At 46.6% G+C, this 20059-nt stretch overlaps 2 protein-coding genes and 1 long non-coding RNA gene across 17 annotated transcripts in view; 1 reads left to right on the top strand and 2 right to left on the bottom strand.

Annotated features, from left to right (window-relative positions):
• Positions 1-20059, top strand: part of LOC144892443 (uncharacterized) — a 474675-nt gene that overhangs the window by 382404 nt on the left and 72212 nt on the right. The gene's annotated exons all lie outside the window — the stretch shown is intronic.
• Positions 9-9925, bottom strand: GPR75 (G protein-coupled receptor 75). Of its 5 annotated transcripts, none has more exons than XM_068115229.2 (2): positions 7907-9925; positions 9-2343 (listed from the first exon to the last, which is right to left on the bottom strand). In XM_068115229.2, the coding sequence occupies exon 2, from the start codon at positions 1836-1838 to the stop codon at positions 483-485; it is 1356 nt and encodes a 451-aa protein (XP_067971330.2). In that variant the 5' UTR covers positions 1839-2343; positions 7907-9925; the 3' UTR covers positions 9-482. The 5 variants fall into 5 exon arrangements, with proteins under 5 accessions (XP_067971330.2, XP_067971333.2, XP_067971328.2 ...); XM_068115232.2 differs by having other exon boundaries at positions 9-1959; XM_068115227.2 differs by lacking the exon at positions 7907-9925 and adding an exon at positions 6223-7254.
• LOC137426576 (von Willebrand factor A domain-containing protein 5A) overlaps positions 11558-20059 on the bottom strand; it is a 161095-nt gene continuing 152593 nt past the window's right edge. For all 11 annotated transcript variants that reach the window (XR_013623660.1, XR_013623661.1, XR_013623658.1 and 8 more), the window contains 3 exons: positions 15912-16099; positions 12970-13093; positions 11558-11863 (listed from right to left, as the gene is read on the bottom strand). Coding sequence is in view for 7 of the 11 variants with exons in the window: in XM_078779296.1 (XP_078635422.1) it covers positions 11787-11863; positions 12970-13093; positions 15912-16099 (389 nt within the window). In the remaining 4 variants the exon portion in view is untranslated. The remainder of the gene's footprint in view (positions 11864-12969; positions 13094-15911; positions 16100-20059) is intronic.

Here is a 20059-nt window from a genome sequence, read left to right as displayed (position 1 = left end):
GTGTGATTAATGTTAGCTCTTTCACGAGCCTCGATCTTGTATCCCAAAAAAATAAAAATAAAAATCAATGATAAACATGTGAATTGCAAACATAACATAATGCAGGACAAATTATGTCTACCATGCTTTGCTTTTGAAAAGGCTTGCCTGTTGCAAGGAAAACCATATCCACACCCGTGAAAGAAACTGGATGATGGAATTTCACACCGATGGCAAAGGAAAGTGTGTTCCAGTGGCCGAATCTCTGCAAGTCACAAAATCGTCCAACATGGCTACATCTTTTGTATCCGAGGAAATGCCCAAAGCACGATCCTTGCATGGGATGAGTGCAATGCTACCTGTTCCTGAGTCTGAACTGCTGCTGTGGATGCTGCAATAGGGCTCGAGACAAAGGTGCCTGCGCAGACTTGGCGCAGGTGGTGCAAGGCCTTGCAGCTTGGACTGGGACTCGACCCGTGACAAGCTTGGCCCACACACTTTATCTATGAGGGAAAGCTACACAGACTTGGAGCAGGTGATGCAGGGCCTTGCAGCTTGGACCGGGATTCGACCCGTGACAAGCTTGGCCCACACACTTTATCTATGAGGAAAGTGCAGAGACTTGGAGCAGGTGGTGCAAGGCCTTGCAGCTCAGACCGGGACTCGACCCATGACAAGCTTGGCCCACACGCTTTGTCTATGAGGGAAAGCTGATGCTTTGGTGAAAGGAAGTGTACACGGTTGTTTTCATCATGCCGAGAAGGCTTCTCGTTGCTCCTGTAGCACTTGGCCTGGAGGAGTGTTTCTTGTCGTTTATGGAGACAAATCAACAGCATGGAAAGTCGCCGTCGCAGACCGGTGCTGCAACGTGCATACAAGAATGGGTTGAGACCGGATTTTGCGAAGAGCAAAGTGAAGGCACAGGCGCGGACCTGGCTCAACCAAAGCTCACCGCAGGACCCAAGTGTCTGCAGAACGAGTGCCACCACAATCGGAGTGCAGCACACAAGTGTCGACAACGTGATGAGCGCACATGTGGCCAAAGCCTTGGAATCTTTGCTCATAGAAGTTACTCGAGGTGGATGATGTAGCTTGGAGGAGGCGGTTGTGACTTGTGGGACCACAGAGTGAGGTGAGGGAGCACCGATGTGTTCCTCTTTGACCGTCATGATAGCACATTTGTGAATGTGTGCCCTACAGAGAAGCACATGTGAGATGAACCCGTACACCATGGTGATTGCACACGTGCATACAAGGAACTCTGCGGCGTAAAGCTGCACCGCCACCGAGTGTCTGGCCGGTGTAGGCCCAAATATTGTGCATGCGCCATGAGCATTGGCTGGAGCTACATTCAATGCTGCACAGGCAGAGGTGACCAGTCCAAGAGTGCACAAAAGAAGCACCACAAGGAGCACCAGAATCTGGGTGGTGCCTTTATCCCTCCGGTGACCCAAAACAAGAAATAGGCGCTGAACAGCAATGGCAGTCACTGTCTGTATGGAGAGCAACGGGAAAGCCGAGGAAAGGAGCTGTGCTCCGTGGCATAGTGGTGGTGGTGCGGCAGACCTTGCTCCTAGAAGCAATGCAAGCGCTAGTGCAGGACCTGAAATGCAGGACACCAGCAGGTCACACAGCGAGAGATTTAGGGTCATGAAGTCAAAATGATTTCGGTATTTGCGGAGGGCAGGGTCGAAAAATGACAACAGAACAACGAGGTTACTGCAAGTCCCAATGAGGAAGAGCGCACATATGACTATGGTGCACAAAGTGAGGGCCACACTGTGGATCCCAGTGCCGACACGCAGCTGGGAAGTGATGTTTGTGTTCACCTGGAGGAGGTGTGAGGCAGTACTGTTCATTGTGTTCTGGCTCTGGTTGATGTTTTCAGATTTGGTTGATCTTCAACGGATATGACCAACCAATATCCAACATGCTCTCAAACAAGGTCTTTCGTTGTATTAGGGGACCTTTCATGGGCAACTGCAACAAGAAAAGGGAAGCAATGGGGTGGGCAAGTAAGCAAGTAAAACCACAAACACACACACACGCACACCCTACAAGTGTGCTTACTCACCTCTGAGCCGTCCAGCTTGGGTCAATATCTTGGCTCAGCTACAAACTGTCATCCTGACATCTCGCAGGTGTGGCGAGGCCTCAATGTGTGTGCAGACCCTTGGATGGACATTAATCTGGGTGTCCTGTCTGTCAGCATTAGTTGGTATAGCTGGGCCGAGATTTGCCCACGATGGCCTTCGCGAAGGGTAGATGAGCTATCGTCGCACACCTTAACAATTACCTTCCCTAACCTATAGGGGGCGTTGCATCAGCAGCAACTCAGCGAATGACGCTACTCACATCCATGTGCTGCATACAAAAGAAGAAGAAGAAGAACACACATATAATCCTGCATTTAAACCCTCCTCCCATCCTCTGCTTACCAGAAATACGTGTGTGGATAATGACCCCTCACTCCTCCCCAGGAGTGAGGGGATCAATCAGCTTCCAGCTTTTGATTGGTGAATCAATTCAGTCACCAATATGAAAATTCTTAAAATTTCTGGTCAATCGGGTGAAAATTGGTGATTTTATGTAACCTTGACCTTTTGACCTTTTAATAAAATTATTAATTTGCATACTCCATATCTATTTATATAAAGCAGTAAAGTATGTTTGTTTGTTTGTGTGTCCTCTTATAACTCGAGAACTACTCATCGCAGAGCAAAACCAAAGGAATATTCGGAATCGGTACGTCTCAGAGCAACTACAGCACACCTTAAAATTTAAAAAACTTCGCGTTTTAAAATTATGACGTCATCAGTGTATTTCGGAACGTTAATTTTTCAACTTCATATTCGGAATCAGTACGTCCTAAGGGAACTTCATAACGTTAATTTTTCAACTTCATCCGATTGACATGGGACCAACGGCATATGACAGAGAGTGAAACATTTATTTGACGACAATGACGTCCGACTTCCGGGTTCGGAATGCGGGACCAATGCCATTTGACAGGGAATCTATCTATAATTCCAGTAATCTCTGTGTGTATGTGTGTGTGTCTGTGTGTGTGTGTGTGTGTGTGTGTGTGTTTGTCTGTGACCGCTGTTTCTCGACAACCACGGGTCCGATCTAATTGAAACTTGCCAGATATATTGCTGGGGACCTGAGGATGTGCCTTTTCAAGGTTTCATATTAATCGGAGAAGTAGTTACCGAGCTATGGCGATTTATTTACAAAACTAATCACAGAACAGGTTGCGGGGTAGGCCAGCCAATCACAGAACACGTTGTTGCGTAGGCGTGGCCGATGTGAATTCGAGGCGTAGCGGGCGCCATTTGGAGGAGCTGGGAGGACTCAGTCGTGATAGAGTGAGCCTGAGTGAGTATATCAAGACAAGAACAAGATCTAGAAGGAGGTATGTACGGTGCGATTCATATAATATATTGTTTAGTTATCGTCGATGAGGAATTTGGGGTCGGAATGGGTGATCGGCCTGGGTGACTGGGTCTCGACTAGATGCTGGGCCGCACCAAGGAACGGGCACCCACGTACGGGCACGTCCTAGTAAAAAATAAATGCGACATTCAACTGACGACAATGACTTCCGACTTGACTCCCCCCTCCCTCCCCCCCCCCTCCCCATCCCCCCCTCTTCTCCCCTCTCCCCCTCCCATCCCTCCCCTTCCCCACCCCCCCTCTTCTCCCCTCTCCCCCCTCTCCTCCCCTCCCCCCTCTTCTCCCCTCCCCCCCCTCTTCTGCCCTCCCCCCTCTCCTCCCCCCCCACCCTCTCCTCCCCCCCCCCCCACCCGTTCCCCTCCCCTCCCTTCCCCCGCCCGGCAATGCCGGGTACTTCTGCTAGTTATCTATCTATAATTCCAGCAATCTCTGTGTGTGTGTGTGTGTGTGTGTGTCTGTGTGTCTGTGTGTCTGTGTGTGTGTTTGTTTGTCTGTGACCGCTGTTTCTCGACAACCACGGGTCCGATATACTTTAAACTTGCCAGGTATATTGCTGGGGACCCGAGGATGTGCCTTTTCAAGGTTTCATATTAATCGGACAAGTAGTTACCGAGCTATGTCCAAAAAACGATTCAACCAATCAGAGAGCAGCAAGCTATCACGTGTGCCGAACGTGCCGAACAGACTCTGCCTCGGACGGCACATTTGAGAGCGTATTCATTTATTTCACGTTGGCAAACTATGTTGGCGTTAAACTATGTTTTAAAACTAATTAAAACTAATTTGCCATTCTTTCGCTTTCCTGCGCCTTTGTGCACGCTATGGCGATTTCTTTACCAAACTCCGCAAGCCGTTCGCTTTGGACCAAACCATTTCATATAAATAGAGGGGGGGGATTGTCACCGTACTCGCAAGCCGTTCGCTTTGGACCAAACCATTTCATGTAAATAGAGGGGGGGGGGATTGTCACCGTACTCGCAAGCCGTTCGCTTTGGACCAAACCATTTCATGTAAATAGAGGGGGGGGATATAATTTTAGATATATATATAGTACGGGCATGCCCTAGTCTATCTATAATTCCAGTAATCTCTGTGTGTATGTGTGTGTGTCTGTGTGTCTGTGTGTTTGTCTGTGACCGCTGTTTCTCGACAACCACGGGTCCGATATACTTGAAACTTGCCAGGTATATTGCTGGGGACCCGAGGATGTGCCTTTTCAAGGTTTGAAATTAATCGGACAAGTGGTTCCCAAGGTATGGTCACCGTACTCGCAAGCCGTTCGCTTTGGCTTTGCGAATGGACCAAACCATTTCATGTAAATAGAGGGGGGGGGGGGGGGTTCTACCGTACTCGCAAGCCGTTCGCTTTGGCTTTGCGAATGGACCAAACCATTTCATGTAAATAGAGGGGGGGGGGGGGGTTCTGTGGTCGTTACTGCCACGTGGTTTCAAAGTTTTTTTTTGTTGTTGTTGTTTGCACGCATGTTTTTTTGCACCCACATACGGGCACGCCCGAGTCTATCTATAATTCCAGTAATCTCTGTGTGTCTGTATGCGACCGCTATTTCTCGACAACTACCGGTCCGATATACTTGAAACTTGCCAGGTATATTGCTGGGGACCCGAGGATGTGCCTTTTCAAGGTTTGAAATTAATCGGACAAGTGGTTCCCAAGGTATGGTCACCGTACTCGCAAGCCGTTCGCTTTGGCTTTGCGAATGGACCAAACCATTTCATGTAAATAGAGGGGGGGGGGGGGGGTTCTGTGGTCGTTACTGCCACGTGGTTTCAAAGTTTTTTTTTGTTGTTCCCAAGGTATGGTCACCGTACTCGCAAGCCGTTCGCTTTGGCTTTGCGAATGGACCAAACCATTTCATGTAAATAGAGGGGGGGGTTCTGTGGTCGTTACTGCCACGTGGTTTCAAAGTTTTTTTTTGTTGTTGTTGTTTGCACGCATGTTTTTTTGCACGCACGTACGGGCAAGCATGTACGGGCAAGCACGTACGTGCGGGCACGCCCTAGTCTATCTATAATTCCAGTAATCTCTGTGTGTCTGTATGCGACCGCTGTTTCTCGACAACTACCGGTCCGATATACTTGAAACTTGCCAGGTATATTGCTGGGGACCCGAGGATGTGCCTTTTCAAGGTTTGAAATTAATCGGACAAGTGGTTCCCAAGGTATGGTCACCGTACTCGCAAGCCGTTCGCTTTGGCTTTGCGAATGGACCAAACCATTTCATGTAAATAGAGGGGGGGGGGTTCTGTGGTCGTTACTGCCACGTGGTTTCAAAGTTGCCAATGGACCAAACCATTTCATGTAAATAGAGGGGGGGGGGGGGGTTCTGTGGTCGTTACTGCCACGTGGTTTCAAAGTTTTTTTTTGTTGTTGTTGTTTGCACGCATGTTTTTTTGCACGCACGTACGGGCAAGCACGTACGTGCGGGCACGCCCTAGTAATAATAAAGCTTTGTTGAAAATTTGATGACAAAACTCAAATGCTAAATTTTAATTTCAGGTCAATTGCATGAAAATTGATGACGTTATGTGATGTTGACCTTTGACTTTTTGACAAAGTTATCAATTTGCCTTTGACAGTTATCCATTTGCCTTCTCCGTATTATCATAATAAAGCTTTGGTGAAAATTTGATGACAAAACTCGAATGGTAAAAAAGTTACAGCCCGGACGGACGGACGGACGGAATGCTACATTGCTACATGCTACATTCAAAACTAAAGTTTGATTATCTTCTTTAACAACTCGCTTCGGCTACATATGAGATCCTACCTGGTCTGTTCAGCTGATTGTACAGGTAGGGATCACTTTTCAATTCTCCAGACAAAGGCAAAAGCGAAATAAAGCAAAAAAACGGGATCGCTCAAACCCGGGAATTCTTCTTGTTCATAATAAAAATAATAATCTTCTTATCTTCAGACGGCATATTTCCGAGCTGCCTCCATCAATGCCAATGATTCTGCTACCATTCGACAGAGTTTTACTTCCTGAAACATCCTTTGGTATTTTAATTCTCGTAGCTTGAAAGGATTCCTCGAAAAGTACGGAAACCGACATTCCTATGTAAAAGAACGGGACTGGGCTAGGCCTAGGCGTGGCTATGACTGTCAATCAGCTTGATGGGGGCGGAGCCGCCAGACACATTCGCCTCAGAGTCGGCGTTATGCGTGATAATGTTATGTGGGATCAAATAATCTCAGCAGAAATATCATGTCGCGGGAAATGCCTTGTTTTTCATTTACATTTATAAAAATAAAATAATAGCGACGAACCAGTGCCATACACCGCACACTGGACATGTAATCACCATCCTTCCAATCACGGATCAAGGCAAAAGCAAACCACGTGATCAATAACCATCTCAAGTCACGGTTTCTCGGCGCCAGATTCGTTACATCGGCGCATCATGGATGGCGTCGTAAAAACAGCCTGCACAAGGAATCCACGGGAATTGAATCTACTATAAATGGAGGTGTGTGCGTGTGCATGTGTGTCATACCTTTTGACGTCAATTAATTAAGTACTATTCAAATGTACCTTTTAACCCTTTAGACTGCTGAGACCCCTTAGATCTCGGAAGACCCTTTAACACAGATGGCCCAGATGACCAAAAATTCCACGAGGACCCAAAAGACACAAAAGTCCCCAAGGACCCAAAAGTCCCCAAAAAGTCCTTGATGACCCAAATCACCCAAAATTCCCCAAGGACCCAAAAGTCATTGATGACCCAAAAGACCCTCGAGGACCCAAAACACCCAGATGATCCTAAAGTCCTTGATGACCCAAAAGACCCAGATGCCCCAAAAGACCCCTGAGGACCCAAAACACCCAGATGATCCTAAAGTCCTTGATGACCGAAAATACCCAGATCACCCAAAAGTCCACAAGGCTCAAAAAGTCCCCAAGGAACCAAAAGTCCCACATGACCCAAAAGTCCCCAAGGACCCAAAATACTTGACCCAAAAGTCATTGATGACCCAAATGATCCATATCACCCAAAAGTCCATGAGGACCCAAAAGTCCATGAGGACCCAAAAGTCCCCAAAAGACCCTGATGACCCAAAAGTCCACGAAGAGCCAAAAGATCCCGAAGATCCAAAAGCCCCCAAAAGATTCAGATAACCAAAAAGTCCCGATGACCCAAAAGTTGCCGAAGATCCAAAAGTCCCCAATTAAAATTTGGTCCAATGGACCAACGTGTACACACATACATACACAGACACACACATACATACACACACACACACACAGACACGTGATTGTAAAACTCTATCTCCAGATATGCCGGGTGGGGCTAATAACAAGTCCTAAAGTACCGTTAGGCCTATATCGTACATATATCGTACATGTCCGTGGTTATTGAAAGTGCAGTGAAATTACAGTAGTTTACACACAATTGTAAACGACAATCAAACATTCACACTGTACGTGCCGATCGCTGATTTTCTGCGCACACCTGAGCACGCCGAGGACGGAACGTACAGTCGAAGGAGGGACGTACGGTATCCGGATTGCCGTGCACCGAACGATGAATGGCTCGTTCGTGCGGGGTTCACCGCACGGATGGAGGACGTGCTCTCCTCCTCCATCGAACGAACCTTCACTCGGCAAGTCGAAGGCGGCAACAACAATCTCCCAGCGTGCGGACAACACTGACACGGACAACACCGGAGGAGGAAACTCAACATCCACCTGGGAATCCTTGTTCTTTTGCGTTGCCAAGGCGTGTTACCATGGTGACGTGTATCCACCATCAACCAATCAGGTTAGTGCATTTTCCAACATGGATGCACCCACGATGTGTGACGTCATGGACACCATACCAATTGGTTCACTTTGTCTGTCTACACACATCAGTCTATGATCCAGGAGCAATTTGATAAATATAATACTGTGATACATACATGATACATGTCAATTTATGAGAGAGGAAATTTGTTACTTGCAAAATCGAAGATTTTTCAAGTATATTCGTCGGTTGCGTTTGTGGTTCTGTCTGTCTGTCTGTCACCGGCCTACAAGTCACAATTCTAAACCGATCGTCACGAAACTTCACCAAGTTGTATAGGTCGTCCCAATTGAGAAGCCTATTGTTTTTTGGGTCAAAAGGTCAACATAGGCCAAAGGTCACCAACTTTGCCAAATTTCTAAAATCCTCAATTTTCATCCGATTGACTTGAAATTCTAAGAGGATTTGCATATATGGTCACTGAATTCATCCACCAGCCATTTTTGAGGTCAACATAGGCCAAGTTTTAAAAATCCTCAATTTTCATCCGATTGACTTGAAATTCTAAGAGGACTTGCATATATGGTCACTGAATTCATCCACCAGCCATTTTTGAGGTCAACATAGGCCAAGTTTTTAAAATCCTCAATTTTCATCCGATTGACTTGAAAATTGAACAGCATTTGAACATTGAGTCACTAAATAGGGAAACTAACTATTTTTGAGGTCAAAAGGTCAAAGGTCAACTCAAGGTCAACCTTCCAAAATCATTTTTCATCTGAAAAATCGTCACTTTTCTTCCTGTTGACCCGAGCTTTGATCAAGATTGTCAATTTTAATCTTGATGAAATGGACAATTTGCTGTGTCAATGGAATTTTGTTTTCTTGGGGGTGGGGGAGGGGGGATTTTGCAAGTATCTTGCTCCGCATGACGTCTTCTTGTTTGTTTGTTTGGAACAAACTCTTATGCTTGTAGATGTTTCCATGATCTCCTTAAGGATTATAACAGAGTTTACTCTTGTGTCCCTGGTAAAGGGTAAAAGGCTTCAACTTTGAGTTGTACATCTGTGCGACAACTCTGGACATGATTTCGGATTCATATTCCGGGTCCAATCTAATTACACTGGTCAACGAAATTTTAAAAGTTTTATGGTTCTCGTATATTTTGAGGTGATTCTAATCAACACGAACCTGTAGATTTCGATTATGATATCCAATTTTCACCAGCACATCCAGTTTTTGAGAACCAGTATGCCATAGGAATATCAGCCACAGCCGAAATTCGTCTTGTACTCACTAATCAGGACTTTGTAACGAGACTATCTGAGCTGGAAAGCGTTGCTTGGGATAGCTTTGTGGCTCTTGCTAACAATTACCTTGGAAATTTTCGAGCACCAAATTATGAAGAGCTTGTGGACAAGATGTTGAAGAGTTACCAGGCGCTCGATGCTCGAATGTCACTCAAGATACATTTCTTCCATTCTCATCTGGACTTCTTTCCACAAAATCTTGGTGATGTCAGTGATGAACATGGAGGAAGGTTTCACCAGGAAATTGCCATCATGGAGACTCGATATCAAGGCCGATTCAATCCAAACATGATGGGCGACTACTGTTGGACTTTACAGCGTGAAAGTGATTGCTCCTACAAACGCAAAAGTAAAGTTCAGAAGCACTTTTTATGTGATGTAAATAAAAACTTAAAGTTCATATTATTTTTGGAGATTTACATTTTTTTAATGTGATGCAAATAAAAACTTAAATTTCATATTATTTTTTTGTGATATTTTATGAAGTTCATATTATTTTTGGAGATTTACATTTTTTTATGTGATGTAAATAAATTGCAAAAAAACGAAAGGTCAAATGACGAAACAAATGTCATAATCAATGTTCCTTGCGAAATTTGCCACATTTGGTACCCAGGTCGATATACTTTGAATGAAGTATGGTCACTGTAATGACGTTTGAACTTTGACCTTGAGTCAAGGTCACTAAAGGTCAACAGAAAAAAATGGCGACATCATTTTTCCGATTAGTATGACCCACTAGAATATATTTATAGTGGTTGCCAAAAATTAACATGAACTGCACACGAACTTGAAATTGAGTACATAGCCCCCCCCCCTGGCCCCCCCACTATGGATATTACCTGACATATTTGGATGGATAGACATTTGAGAAATAGACAAGATGGACATTTTGCTTGGAGACAGTGTATTGAGAAAGATTATGCCATTACCAAGTTTGTGGGTGTCCTCTACAGTCTTGATAACCTGGTGTTGGCTTAACGGTTAAGATTTCTGGTTTAAGATATCTGTGTCCTGAGTTCGAGCTCCTGTCAGCCGTTGAATTAACACCAGGTGAGTTGACTCAGCCTGTCATCCTTCCGAGGTCGGCAAAATGCGCACCAGCTTATTGGGATGAATGAGCCATTCGAGTACATTGGTCGGAGTGGCAACCTGTCCAGGATTGTGCCCAAAAGCCGAGAAACCTCTTCGGTGGCCCTATGCATCGTCACAGTGCAAAAAGGAGTGGTCATCATCATCTACAGCATTGAGGCTATTGTGTTAGGGGACCAAATTCAAGAGGGAGAGTGAAAAATATGGAATGAACAAAAGAGGGTGGAGGAAATGGGGAGGAGCGGAGGGAATGGGCAGGTGCGGAGGAAATGGGGAGGAGCGGAGGGAATGGGCAGGTGCGGAGGAAATGGGGAGGAGCGGAGGGAATGGGCAGGTGCGGAGGAAATGGGGAGGAGCGGAGGGAATGGGCAGGTGCGGAGGAAATGGGGAGGAGCGGAGGGAATGGGCAGGTGTGGAGGAAATGGGGAGGCGCGGAGGGAATGGGCAGGTGCGGAGGAAATGTGCAGGAGTGGAGGGAATGGGCAGGAGCGGAGGGAATGGGCAGGAGCGGAGGGAATGGGCAGGAGGGGAGGGAATGGGGAGGAGTGGAGGGAATGGGCAGGAGCGGAGGGAATGGGCAGGAGTGGAGGGAATGGGCAGGAGCGGAGGGAATGGGCAGGAGCGGAGGGAATGGGCAGGAGGGGAGGGAATGGGGAGGAGTGGAGGGAATGGGCAGGAGTGGAGGGAATGGGCAGGAGCAGAGGGAATGGGCAGGAGCGGAGGGAATGGGCAGGTGCGGAGGGCAAATTGTAGGCAAAGAAAAGGGATTTGTTTTTTCTTCGGGTGTATAATACTCTTGGAGGAACTCGTGCAGTTTTGTTTGCCCGTTCTGTTGTTTAACTCATCCAAGAGCCTCGTCGCTGAAGGAAAATAGAAATCGTACAAAAACATTTGGTGAATTTTGTTGCATCATCCTCAACCAACAAAGGAAACCACAAATCAATGCGAGAATCCTAAATATCAACAATCTGGAATAAATGTTTTTGTATGCTTTTATGCTTTTACATGCTTTTACATATGCTTTTTACATATGAATATGCTTTTACATAAGCCGATAGACTTTTACAAATTAAAAAAAACCCCTTCGAATAGTTATTGTAACAACATACTATTGTTCCCAAAGCTCCCAAATTGTAATAACATACTATTGTTAAATGTTCCCAAAGCAAATTAAGGCACGAATGCAGGTCCATATGCGATATACCCTATTGCAAATCCTTTTGGTCCACAGAGGTGTTCAGAAGTTTGTTTGCTTCAGCCACCCAGTTCACAATGTTCGCACCTGAAGAAAAACAAAATGTCAGAGCAATTCGTCTTGTTACACGTGATGCAGAGGAGGCGGCATATGTAATTTATAGACAGTATAGCTTGGGAAAAGATTGTATGGTGTATTGAGAGTTCATGTGAGGAAATGGGCACAAAAGCACCTGATCGAAGATCTACGGCAGTCGATATACCCCACAAGGGTTAAGACAACGCTTCCTGCCACTTCCATGGAGTTCTTCCAAGGAGTTTTTTGTGGCGTTTTTCCAAAGCCACTTCTCATCACAAAAGTAACAAGAAAGAGCAGAGGTTGCCGACCCTCGCCAGGACGTGTTTTTAGTGTTTTTTAAAGGCTTTTGTGTTAAAACAAATCTGGCGACCGAACCACGTGAACGATGACATCTTTTTTTCTGCAACAATTTATCCCTAGATGATGCTCAAAAAATTTCATCCTTATCGAATGAAGTTTTGTACTTATCGAATTATGACATCATCATTAACATATGTTGTTCCCCATGGAGAGTTATTTACAATGAGACATGTCACAATATTTTCGATGCAGCACTTTCGGAGATATAGAGGTGCAAAGCTTTCCGTTTTTTCCAAGATGGTGCCCATACCACGTCATCATTATCATTAAAAAAAATTACAGGTGGAGGTGCACCTATGGTGAAAACTTCCTGTCAATCGGACCAACGGTTGTAGAGACAATCATATTTATTCTGTGCGGTCAAACAAACAGACAAAACAGACAGACATACAGACAGACAGACAAATGGACTCAAATGCAATACCTCCCCGACACCATCAGAGAAGTACATTTTATTATCGGGAATTTAGAATGGCGAGGCACAGTCTGAGCTTTTCAATGACCTGATGTAACACAAGTAATAGTAATTATTTTAATAAGTAATAATAATTGGAAATAATAATGATAATCACATGACCGTAGTGAGCAGGTGTACTAGAAAAACCAAATAAGCCACACAGTGATGCTGATGGAAACCTGTATAGACAATCAGATATTGCCAGCACTCTCCATTTTAATACACCGCTTCTCCTTATTGAATATTTCATTGTTAATTTTTCAACAGATAAAACATTTATTGAAGAGGTGCAGGTTACCCTGTTTCTTGAGCCAAATGTAGGCTTTCTTGGCCAGCAGGCCCCATTCATCCTGAGAATCTGTTGCCTGACTGTGAAGCCAAACCAGTACCAGTAGAGTTGCCCATTGTGGTTCATTTGCATCCTGCGCACACAGAGAGATTAAAACAAACAAGCAAACAAACAAATATGCATGCATGATACACCTTTCCCGCTTCATGCACAATGAAAAAAAAACGTGGCCTTTCCGAACAAGAAATTTCATTTAATCAGGATTCGCCAACAGTAGGCGAGCCATCGCCGGCACAACGAACAAATTACAAATTCCTTAAGCCTGGTGTTGGCTTAGCGGTTAGGGTGCCGGCTTGGGATCCTAGGATCCTGGGTTCGTTGGCTTAGCGGTTAGGGTGCCGGCTTGGGATCCTAGGATCCTGGGTTCGAATCCCGGTCAATCGCTGAATTAACGCCAGGGGATTGACTCAGCCTGTCATCCTTCCGAGGTCAGCAAATTGAGTACCAGTTCACTGGTAATTCCCTGTGTGTCGGAAGAGGTGACTAACGGGGTTGGCGGCAGGAAGGGCATTCGGCCATAAAACATTGCTTAAAAAATGGGACCAAGGTGCCCGAAAAAGGCCAACCCCTGCACTGCAGGGAAAAATGGCCTCTAAAGGTGGTTCTTCATAGCTGTCTAACGCGACTACCTAACCTCCTACCGACAGAGGGCACTGCATCAGCGGCACAGATGTGCCCCCAGCCAATGATGCTACCCCACAGCCTCGTACTGCGTACAAACAAAGACGAAGGACAAGGACATTAGGCGAGTGCACTTTTAAATGAATTGGTTCCGAGAGAGACTTTTGTCACAACTTCTCTCATACTCATCGGTTTGTTGAAGAAAAAGGAAACAGCATTTCCCATCGTGCAAGTCCATCCCAAAAGAGATGGAGAGTGGAAGCTCCAGAAGGTACAGGATCAGTAATTGAGGTCAAGAAGGTCAATTAAAATGTGTTCAATAAATACACAGAACTTTAATAACTTTAACCTGGTTAGTGCGGAGTCCGATTCAAAATACTGTTGCTTACCAGCATCATTGGGATTTATGGTCCCGCATCATAAATGATGATCCGATAGTAATTAATTGGCATATGATAGTTTATTCAAGCATGGTGAACATGTACTGTACAAAGAAGAAGCACCATGGCGAGATGGTCCTACTGTAAATGCCATCAACAGTGAGCAACATCGATCTGTTTGATCACAAACAGAAACAAACACAAATCAGGAAGATTTTGTCAAGTCGACACAATATCCCACCTTTAGAGGCCATTTTTCCCCACAAAGCAGGGGTTGGCCTTTTCCGGGGACCGTGGTTGTTGTTGTTTTTCGGTCCCCTTTTTGAAGCAATGTTTTACGGCCGGATGCCCTTCCTGCCGCCAACCCTTTTTGTCGCCTTTTACGACAAACAGGGAATTACCAGTGAACTGGTACTCAATTAGCTGACCTCGGAAGGATGACAGGCTGAGTCAACCCCCCTGGCGTTAATTCAGCGATCGACCGGGATTCGAACCCAGGATCCTAGGATCCTAAGCCGGCACCCTAGCCGCTAGCCCAACACCAGGACTAGCCCAACACAAGTCGACACAATATCGAACAACGTTAAGTAGTTGTACATTCCTCCCTCCACTTCTTCAAGATGGTGTGTGTGTGTCTGAGCTGTGTGTGTCTGAGCTTCTGAGCTGTGTGTCTTCTCACACCGTTCTCAATCTCCACTCATGGCACGTTTTATTCTCACTGACCTTTCCTTCCCGACTCACCCACCAAATAGATTTGATCCTTCATATGTCTCACTGGCGGTGAAAACTACTGCTGTCGCACCAATCTTTACAAAAGACCAATTGTTACATATTTATGTGAATGTATGGGGATTACCATTCAGGTCTTTGCTTATCCGTGTGTAGTATATTAAGGGTTGTTGTGATTGGAGGGTCAGGAGCCCTTCTGAACCAGTGGCCGGAAACGGAAGTGACCGGAAACGGAAGGAAAGAAAACACGAGGTAAAAGAAGGAGGTTTCTTCTTCCTCGCCCCGCTCCGACAACAGGTGGAATCGACCTTGCGCTGCGTGGAAAACGCGGCGTTCCGAAGCCTGTCTGGCGAGAGGATTTACCGGGACGTGTACCTGCCCGGTGGAGACGTCAAGTTGACGTGGGGCCGTGCATCGACCCCGCGTCTGGCCTCGTTCGCGGCACCGTCCAAACAGACGCGTGCGGGTCGCACGTTGGGGCCTAACGCGCCTTGCAAGCGGCGTGGGGTTTGGCTTGCTCTACCGTATCCGCTTCGCGTGGCCACGAGGGGCTGCAGCCACGGTGCCTGGTACGATACCTGCCCGGTGGAAACCCGTCCACCCGGGGTTCGTTCAACCGCCCGAGTGCGGCGAGGGCGACCATCATCTTGGTCAGTAGGGGCCCAGAGACATTGTGCGGGACCGAGACCAAAAGGGTGTCGTGAGTACTCACCGGGACACACATGTATAAGATGGCCATCTTAATCATAGGGAATTAATTGTGAATTGGGAATTGGTGAGGGTTGTGTATTGTTGATTGCTCGGGGAAAATCTCCGTGGTTGTGTCTTTGAAATTGTTTGGTATCATTACCATTGGAAATATATCCTTGAACATCAGTTGTCTCCTGGGTGAAATTCCTATGGATTGCGTGGCGAACGCGCCTATATAATACAGCTTGCTGGCGGAGTTCCTCTCACGGTCCGGGGGTCACCGAGACCAGGTATTCACCAAGGGGACCACGTAACACAATCAAAAGACCAAAGACCACCAATCTTTACGTTTTGACTCTGCACACATTTGCCCACATTGTTCCATTTTAAAAAGTTTTCTCATGATGTTACGTGGTCTCCAAAGGTTATATCTACCTACACACAAGCCATGCTTTGTATCCATCCACCTACCTTGGGCTTTGCTGCCTGAATTGCTGGCGACTTGCAGGACAAAGCCAGTGCCAGCTCTGGATTCAGCTCCCAACTGCCATCTGCTCTTTGTAGTTCCACGATGCTCAACTCAGCAGACCCTTTTGGAGATGCTAAATGATGGATTTCTTCTTCTTCTTCTTCTTCTTCTTCTTCTTCTACTTCTAAGGCTGGAAAACAAGGAAAAATGTTTCGTTTGGGAATGGATAAGAAGGTAACATAAAGCAGTAACGCAGTTTCTGAGTCTGAGTATTTTAAAGTAATGTCCTGTCCACAGCTGGTTACCACAGAGCCGAGGACGGATGAGCCGAACTAGCTTCAATTCCCGAGGAGCTCTCCAAATTTTGGTTGTTAATGTGCGCGCGGGACCGAAGAACCACGAAGCGTTTATTCTCATGAACATATGGGTTTATGCCCAAACCCAACAATAACAACACACAAAAATGTAACAATAATTATTCACAATAAAATAAGGCGTGGAATGAGAGTAAATAAAATAAGTGCCGCGGTAAAAATGCGACAACGAGGATCCTCCCACACAGACACAAAAACGCACACAGGATGAAGCAAGAAAATAAAAGTCATGCCCCAGCACTCAGCTGGACCAAATGGATCCTGTGGTAAGTTAGCAGCTGTAGAAGGCCGAAGCTACACAGGCAGGAAGCCCGGCAAAATGTCGGGAACGTCGAACGCCGAGGGTGCCCGGTATCGAGGCGAGTGGCATAAACGGCCCTCTCTCTCTCTCGGGGCCAAGGCAGGCAGGCAGAACAACCGTCGTTAAGCTAACCACCCTCTTAGCACACTCCAATCTCCCTAGACCTCTCTTGATTCTCTCAGACTGGCAAGCTCCCCTCAGTAATCGGTCCCACTCCTCCAAACGCACCGAACGAGGGGCTACTCGCTCCTCCCTCTTCTATCCGCCTTGCTTCACCCTCGTCCCGCCCACGTTATCGGGCCGCATCCTTGGGAGGCAAGGCGGCCCTGTCCCCCACCCATAAAACCATTTTAGCTCCGCCTCTCCTAGGCGGGTCTTTGCCTTATCGTGTCCACTGGAGCATGAATAACTTGGCCGGGCAATGTTATAAATGTTAGGGATGGCCACAGGGGGTATGACGAACAGGGAAAATTAACCTTAATCCCGACTACTAATCAACACGGCATCACCCCCTGTATGTTGCACATTTAAACACAACCTTAAGCTACATTTTCCCTACTTAATACATCAATATGCTCCGACACATCACACGGTCCATACTATTCCGATTCAATCCTACCTTGCTTTCCTACAGTATTTTCTAGCCTACCCCCATAAACGTAACAATATTCTAGTTGCATTCATCCAATATCTTGCTCTCAATATTATGGAAATCCTTAAATATCTCCGTTGTGTTTATATTATATTTATCAATCAACATGGAACGTGTTCATAAACTTTGTGGTTATCAAGGTAATGCCTCAGACATTTTCATAGTGAACTTGAGAAAGACAACTTTTAATAATAACAATAATAATATAAACTGGAGAGTTCATAGATAACCTTATCCCACGCAGTCTTGAGAAAAAGGACACGGGAAGGGTCTTTTCAACTCTTGCTTTGCATTTCCGAGCACGATCTATATTTCTTACGAGCCGCCATTTTCTCTGAATCTCGATATTCCCCAATGCTGAGAGCACGAGCGACAAATTTGATCAGTTGAGATTGCGTAAAATGACGTATATTTTGTCCAAGTACTACTATATCTGATGTTGGCTAAATGGTTAGGGCGGTGGGCTTGGGATTCTAAGGTCCTGAGTTTGAATCCCGTTCAGCTGGTGAATTAATACTAGGTGGGGTTGACTCAGCCTGTCATCCTTCCGAGGTCGGCGAAATGAGTACCAGGGTACTGGGTCCTCTCTCAAGGAGTTTTGTGGCAGCATTTGCACTCCGGCCGCTGTAAAAACACCTCATTCCGTAGCACACACAATGGTGTGTGTCGGGATGGTGCTGAGGAGTCGTCCAAGGATGCAGCGACGTGCTGATCCAGTGTATGCTTCCATATATAAATATATATACTCGTACATATATTGTTGCAGTTTTTAGAACCTTCACTTTGTCAATTTAGTAGTAAATTTCCTTATAAATAACCCCTGTGTACATTTCCCCTTAATTGGCTGTTAAATGAAATAATCGCACCTTAGTTAGTCCATCGCACCACATAGCAAATCATAGGCTCCCTAACAAGTTATTTCATTATTATATGTGTCAGGTAAGGATGTGTTTCCAGTAGTTGACCTTGCGTTGCATCAATCAAATAAGATAGGCCCCATTCCGTCCATTTTGCTCTCCCTCTCCGAATTACGTTACTTCATTGCCAGCAGCGTTCGCCTCCATTACGCACGTGGTCAGCTCGGAGAAGAAGGGCGAGGCCCACCCCTCGTCATCGTAGGCTGAGCCAGGAAGAGCCCGTGCCAACCAATCGGCACTGCGGTGAGCGACCCGGTAGGCGTGCCCTCGGGGAGGGCCATAAAAGGGTGAGTGAGGGACTGCTTTGTGCTTATGCAGATGAGTGAGGGAGCGCGAATCAAGAAGTCAAGTGAGGTTCGTGTGAGGTCAGTTCTGTGGAAGAAGGCGCTTGAGGAGGTACAGGAGAGAGACGCTGCTTCACAACAGCCCCCTGCAGCGTGCAGATTTGACGCGCTGCCACGAGTATCCCGCCGTGTGAACCAGAGCGCGGAGAGTCGGCGGCTGCTCGCCTCCAGTCCTGCACGGAATTGAACCTCACCAGTGCAGCCCTGTGGTCCACCTCAACCCTCCATTCATACCTGCCTGAGAATTCCCCATTCGTGTACGTGAGTTGGGCTTGTTTTGTCTTGTCCCTGGGGTATAAGTTAAGCTTGTTATAAGGATTGCACTGTGTCTTCTGTAAATTACCTTCGTTCTTCCTCTCCTTTAGTCTTGTATAGTAGTAAATAAATCCCTGTTATTTCTTACCCGTTTGGTTTCTTTCTCATCCGATCGCTTTCGTCCCTTCTGTCAATTGAGTACCTGTGGCACGATTTTTGGCCGAACCGCTCTACAATCGGGTTAGTAATTGCTAACGGCTCGGATTCTGGATTGCTAAACCGCTCGGCAATTACCATCTTGTCCGGGATTCAAGTGGGGCCATCCACCTGCTTTGTGGAGGGATTGGCGGAGGTGTCCGGGAATCCCTTGATCAATCACCTTGGCCAATCCTATCCCACAGAGGAGCGGGGTGGGTCCAGGAACGGAGACGGCCAGTGTACAAGACGAGGGGATTAAACCCTCCACGGTAAGGGGAGTGCCGTCGTCCGATTCCGTAACAATATATATATATATATATTTAGTTGCGGATTCGGAGTACGGCACTCCCCTTAGCAAGGGGGGGGGGGGGTAATCCCCTTATCTTGTTAAGCCGGCCGTCTCCGATCCTGGAAGATATCGTGCTCCTTCCGGTCGGAAGCAGGGCGATACTCCCACCCGAGCCACGGACAAGATGGTAATTGCCGAGCGATTTAGCAATCCAAGGCTCGAGCCGTTAGCGGCAGTCTAAACCCGATTCTAGCGGTTCCTAATCGTGCCACGTATATTCAATATGGAGAAAGGACGAAAGCGATCGGATGGAGAGAGACCAAAGGTAAAGAAAGGACACGGGTTTATTAACTATCTATAAGAGGAAAGAAAACGAAAGGTAAGAGAATTTACAGGTAGAGGAAAGAGCAGGGCACAGGGCAATTCTTATACAGGCTTACCTAAGACCCCAGACAAACGAACACACTTACACGAATGGGAGGATGGAAATGGTAGGAAGGAATGGAAGGATGAGAGGGGTCCAGGCCGATGGTTCGGGAGGAAGGTCCGGGGCAGATGGTTCAGGCGTTGAGGTCCACGCTCGCGGTTCACGCTCTGGGCTCGAGGCGAAACCCGGCAAACAGCTTCGCGTCTCACCGACCAGCAATAGGGCCCTAGAGGGTCTCGGCTTATTGCCGCAATACGAGCACCCCCTCACGTCTCTCTCTCTCGGTTCGGCTGGATCACTCCTCTCTTTGTCCTCTCGGCTCTTCCTCCTGTCTCTTTCAGCGGGATCACTCATCTGCCGTAAGCAGTCCTCCGCGCCCGCCTTTATCGCTCG

The sequence above is a fragment of the Myxine glutinosa genome, chromosome 5 (assembly GCF_964187855.1).
Source record: "Myxine glutinosa chromosome 5, kmMyxGlut1.1, whole genome shotgun sequence".
NCBI lineage: Eukaryota > Metazoa > Chordata > Myxini > Myxiniformes > Myxinidae > Myxine > Myxine glutinosa.
The sequence above is the reverse complement of the archived record's forward strand: the minus strand, read 5'-3'. Positions and strand labels throughout refer to the sequence as shown.

What these genes read in the sequence shown, in the direction of transcription:
- GPR75 (XM_068115229.2), bottom strand. Translation starts at nt 1,838, where the DNA reads ATGAACAGTACTGCCTCACACCTCCTCCAGGTGAACACAAACATCACT.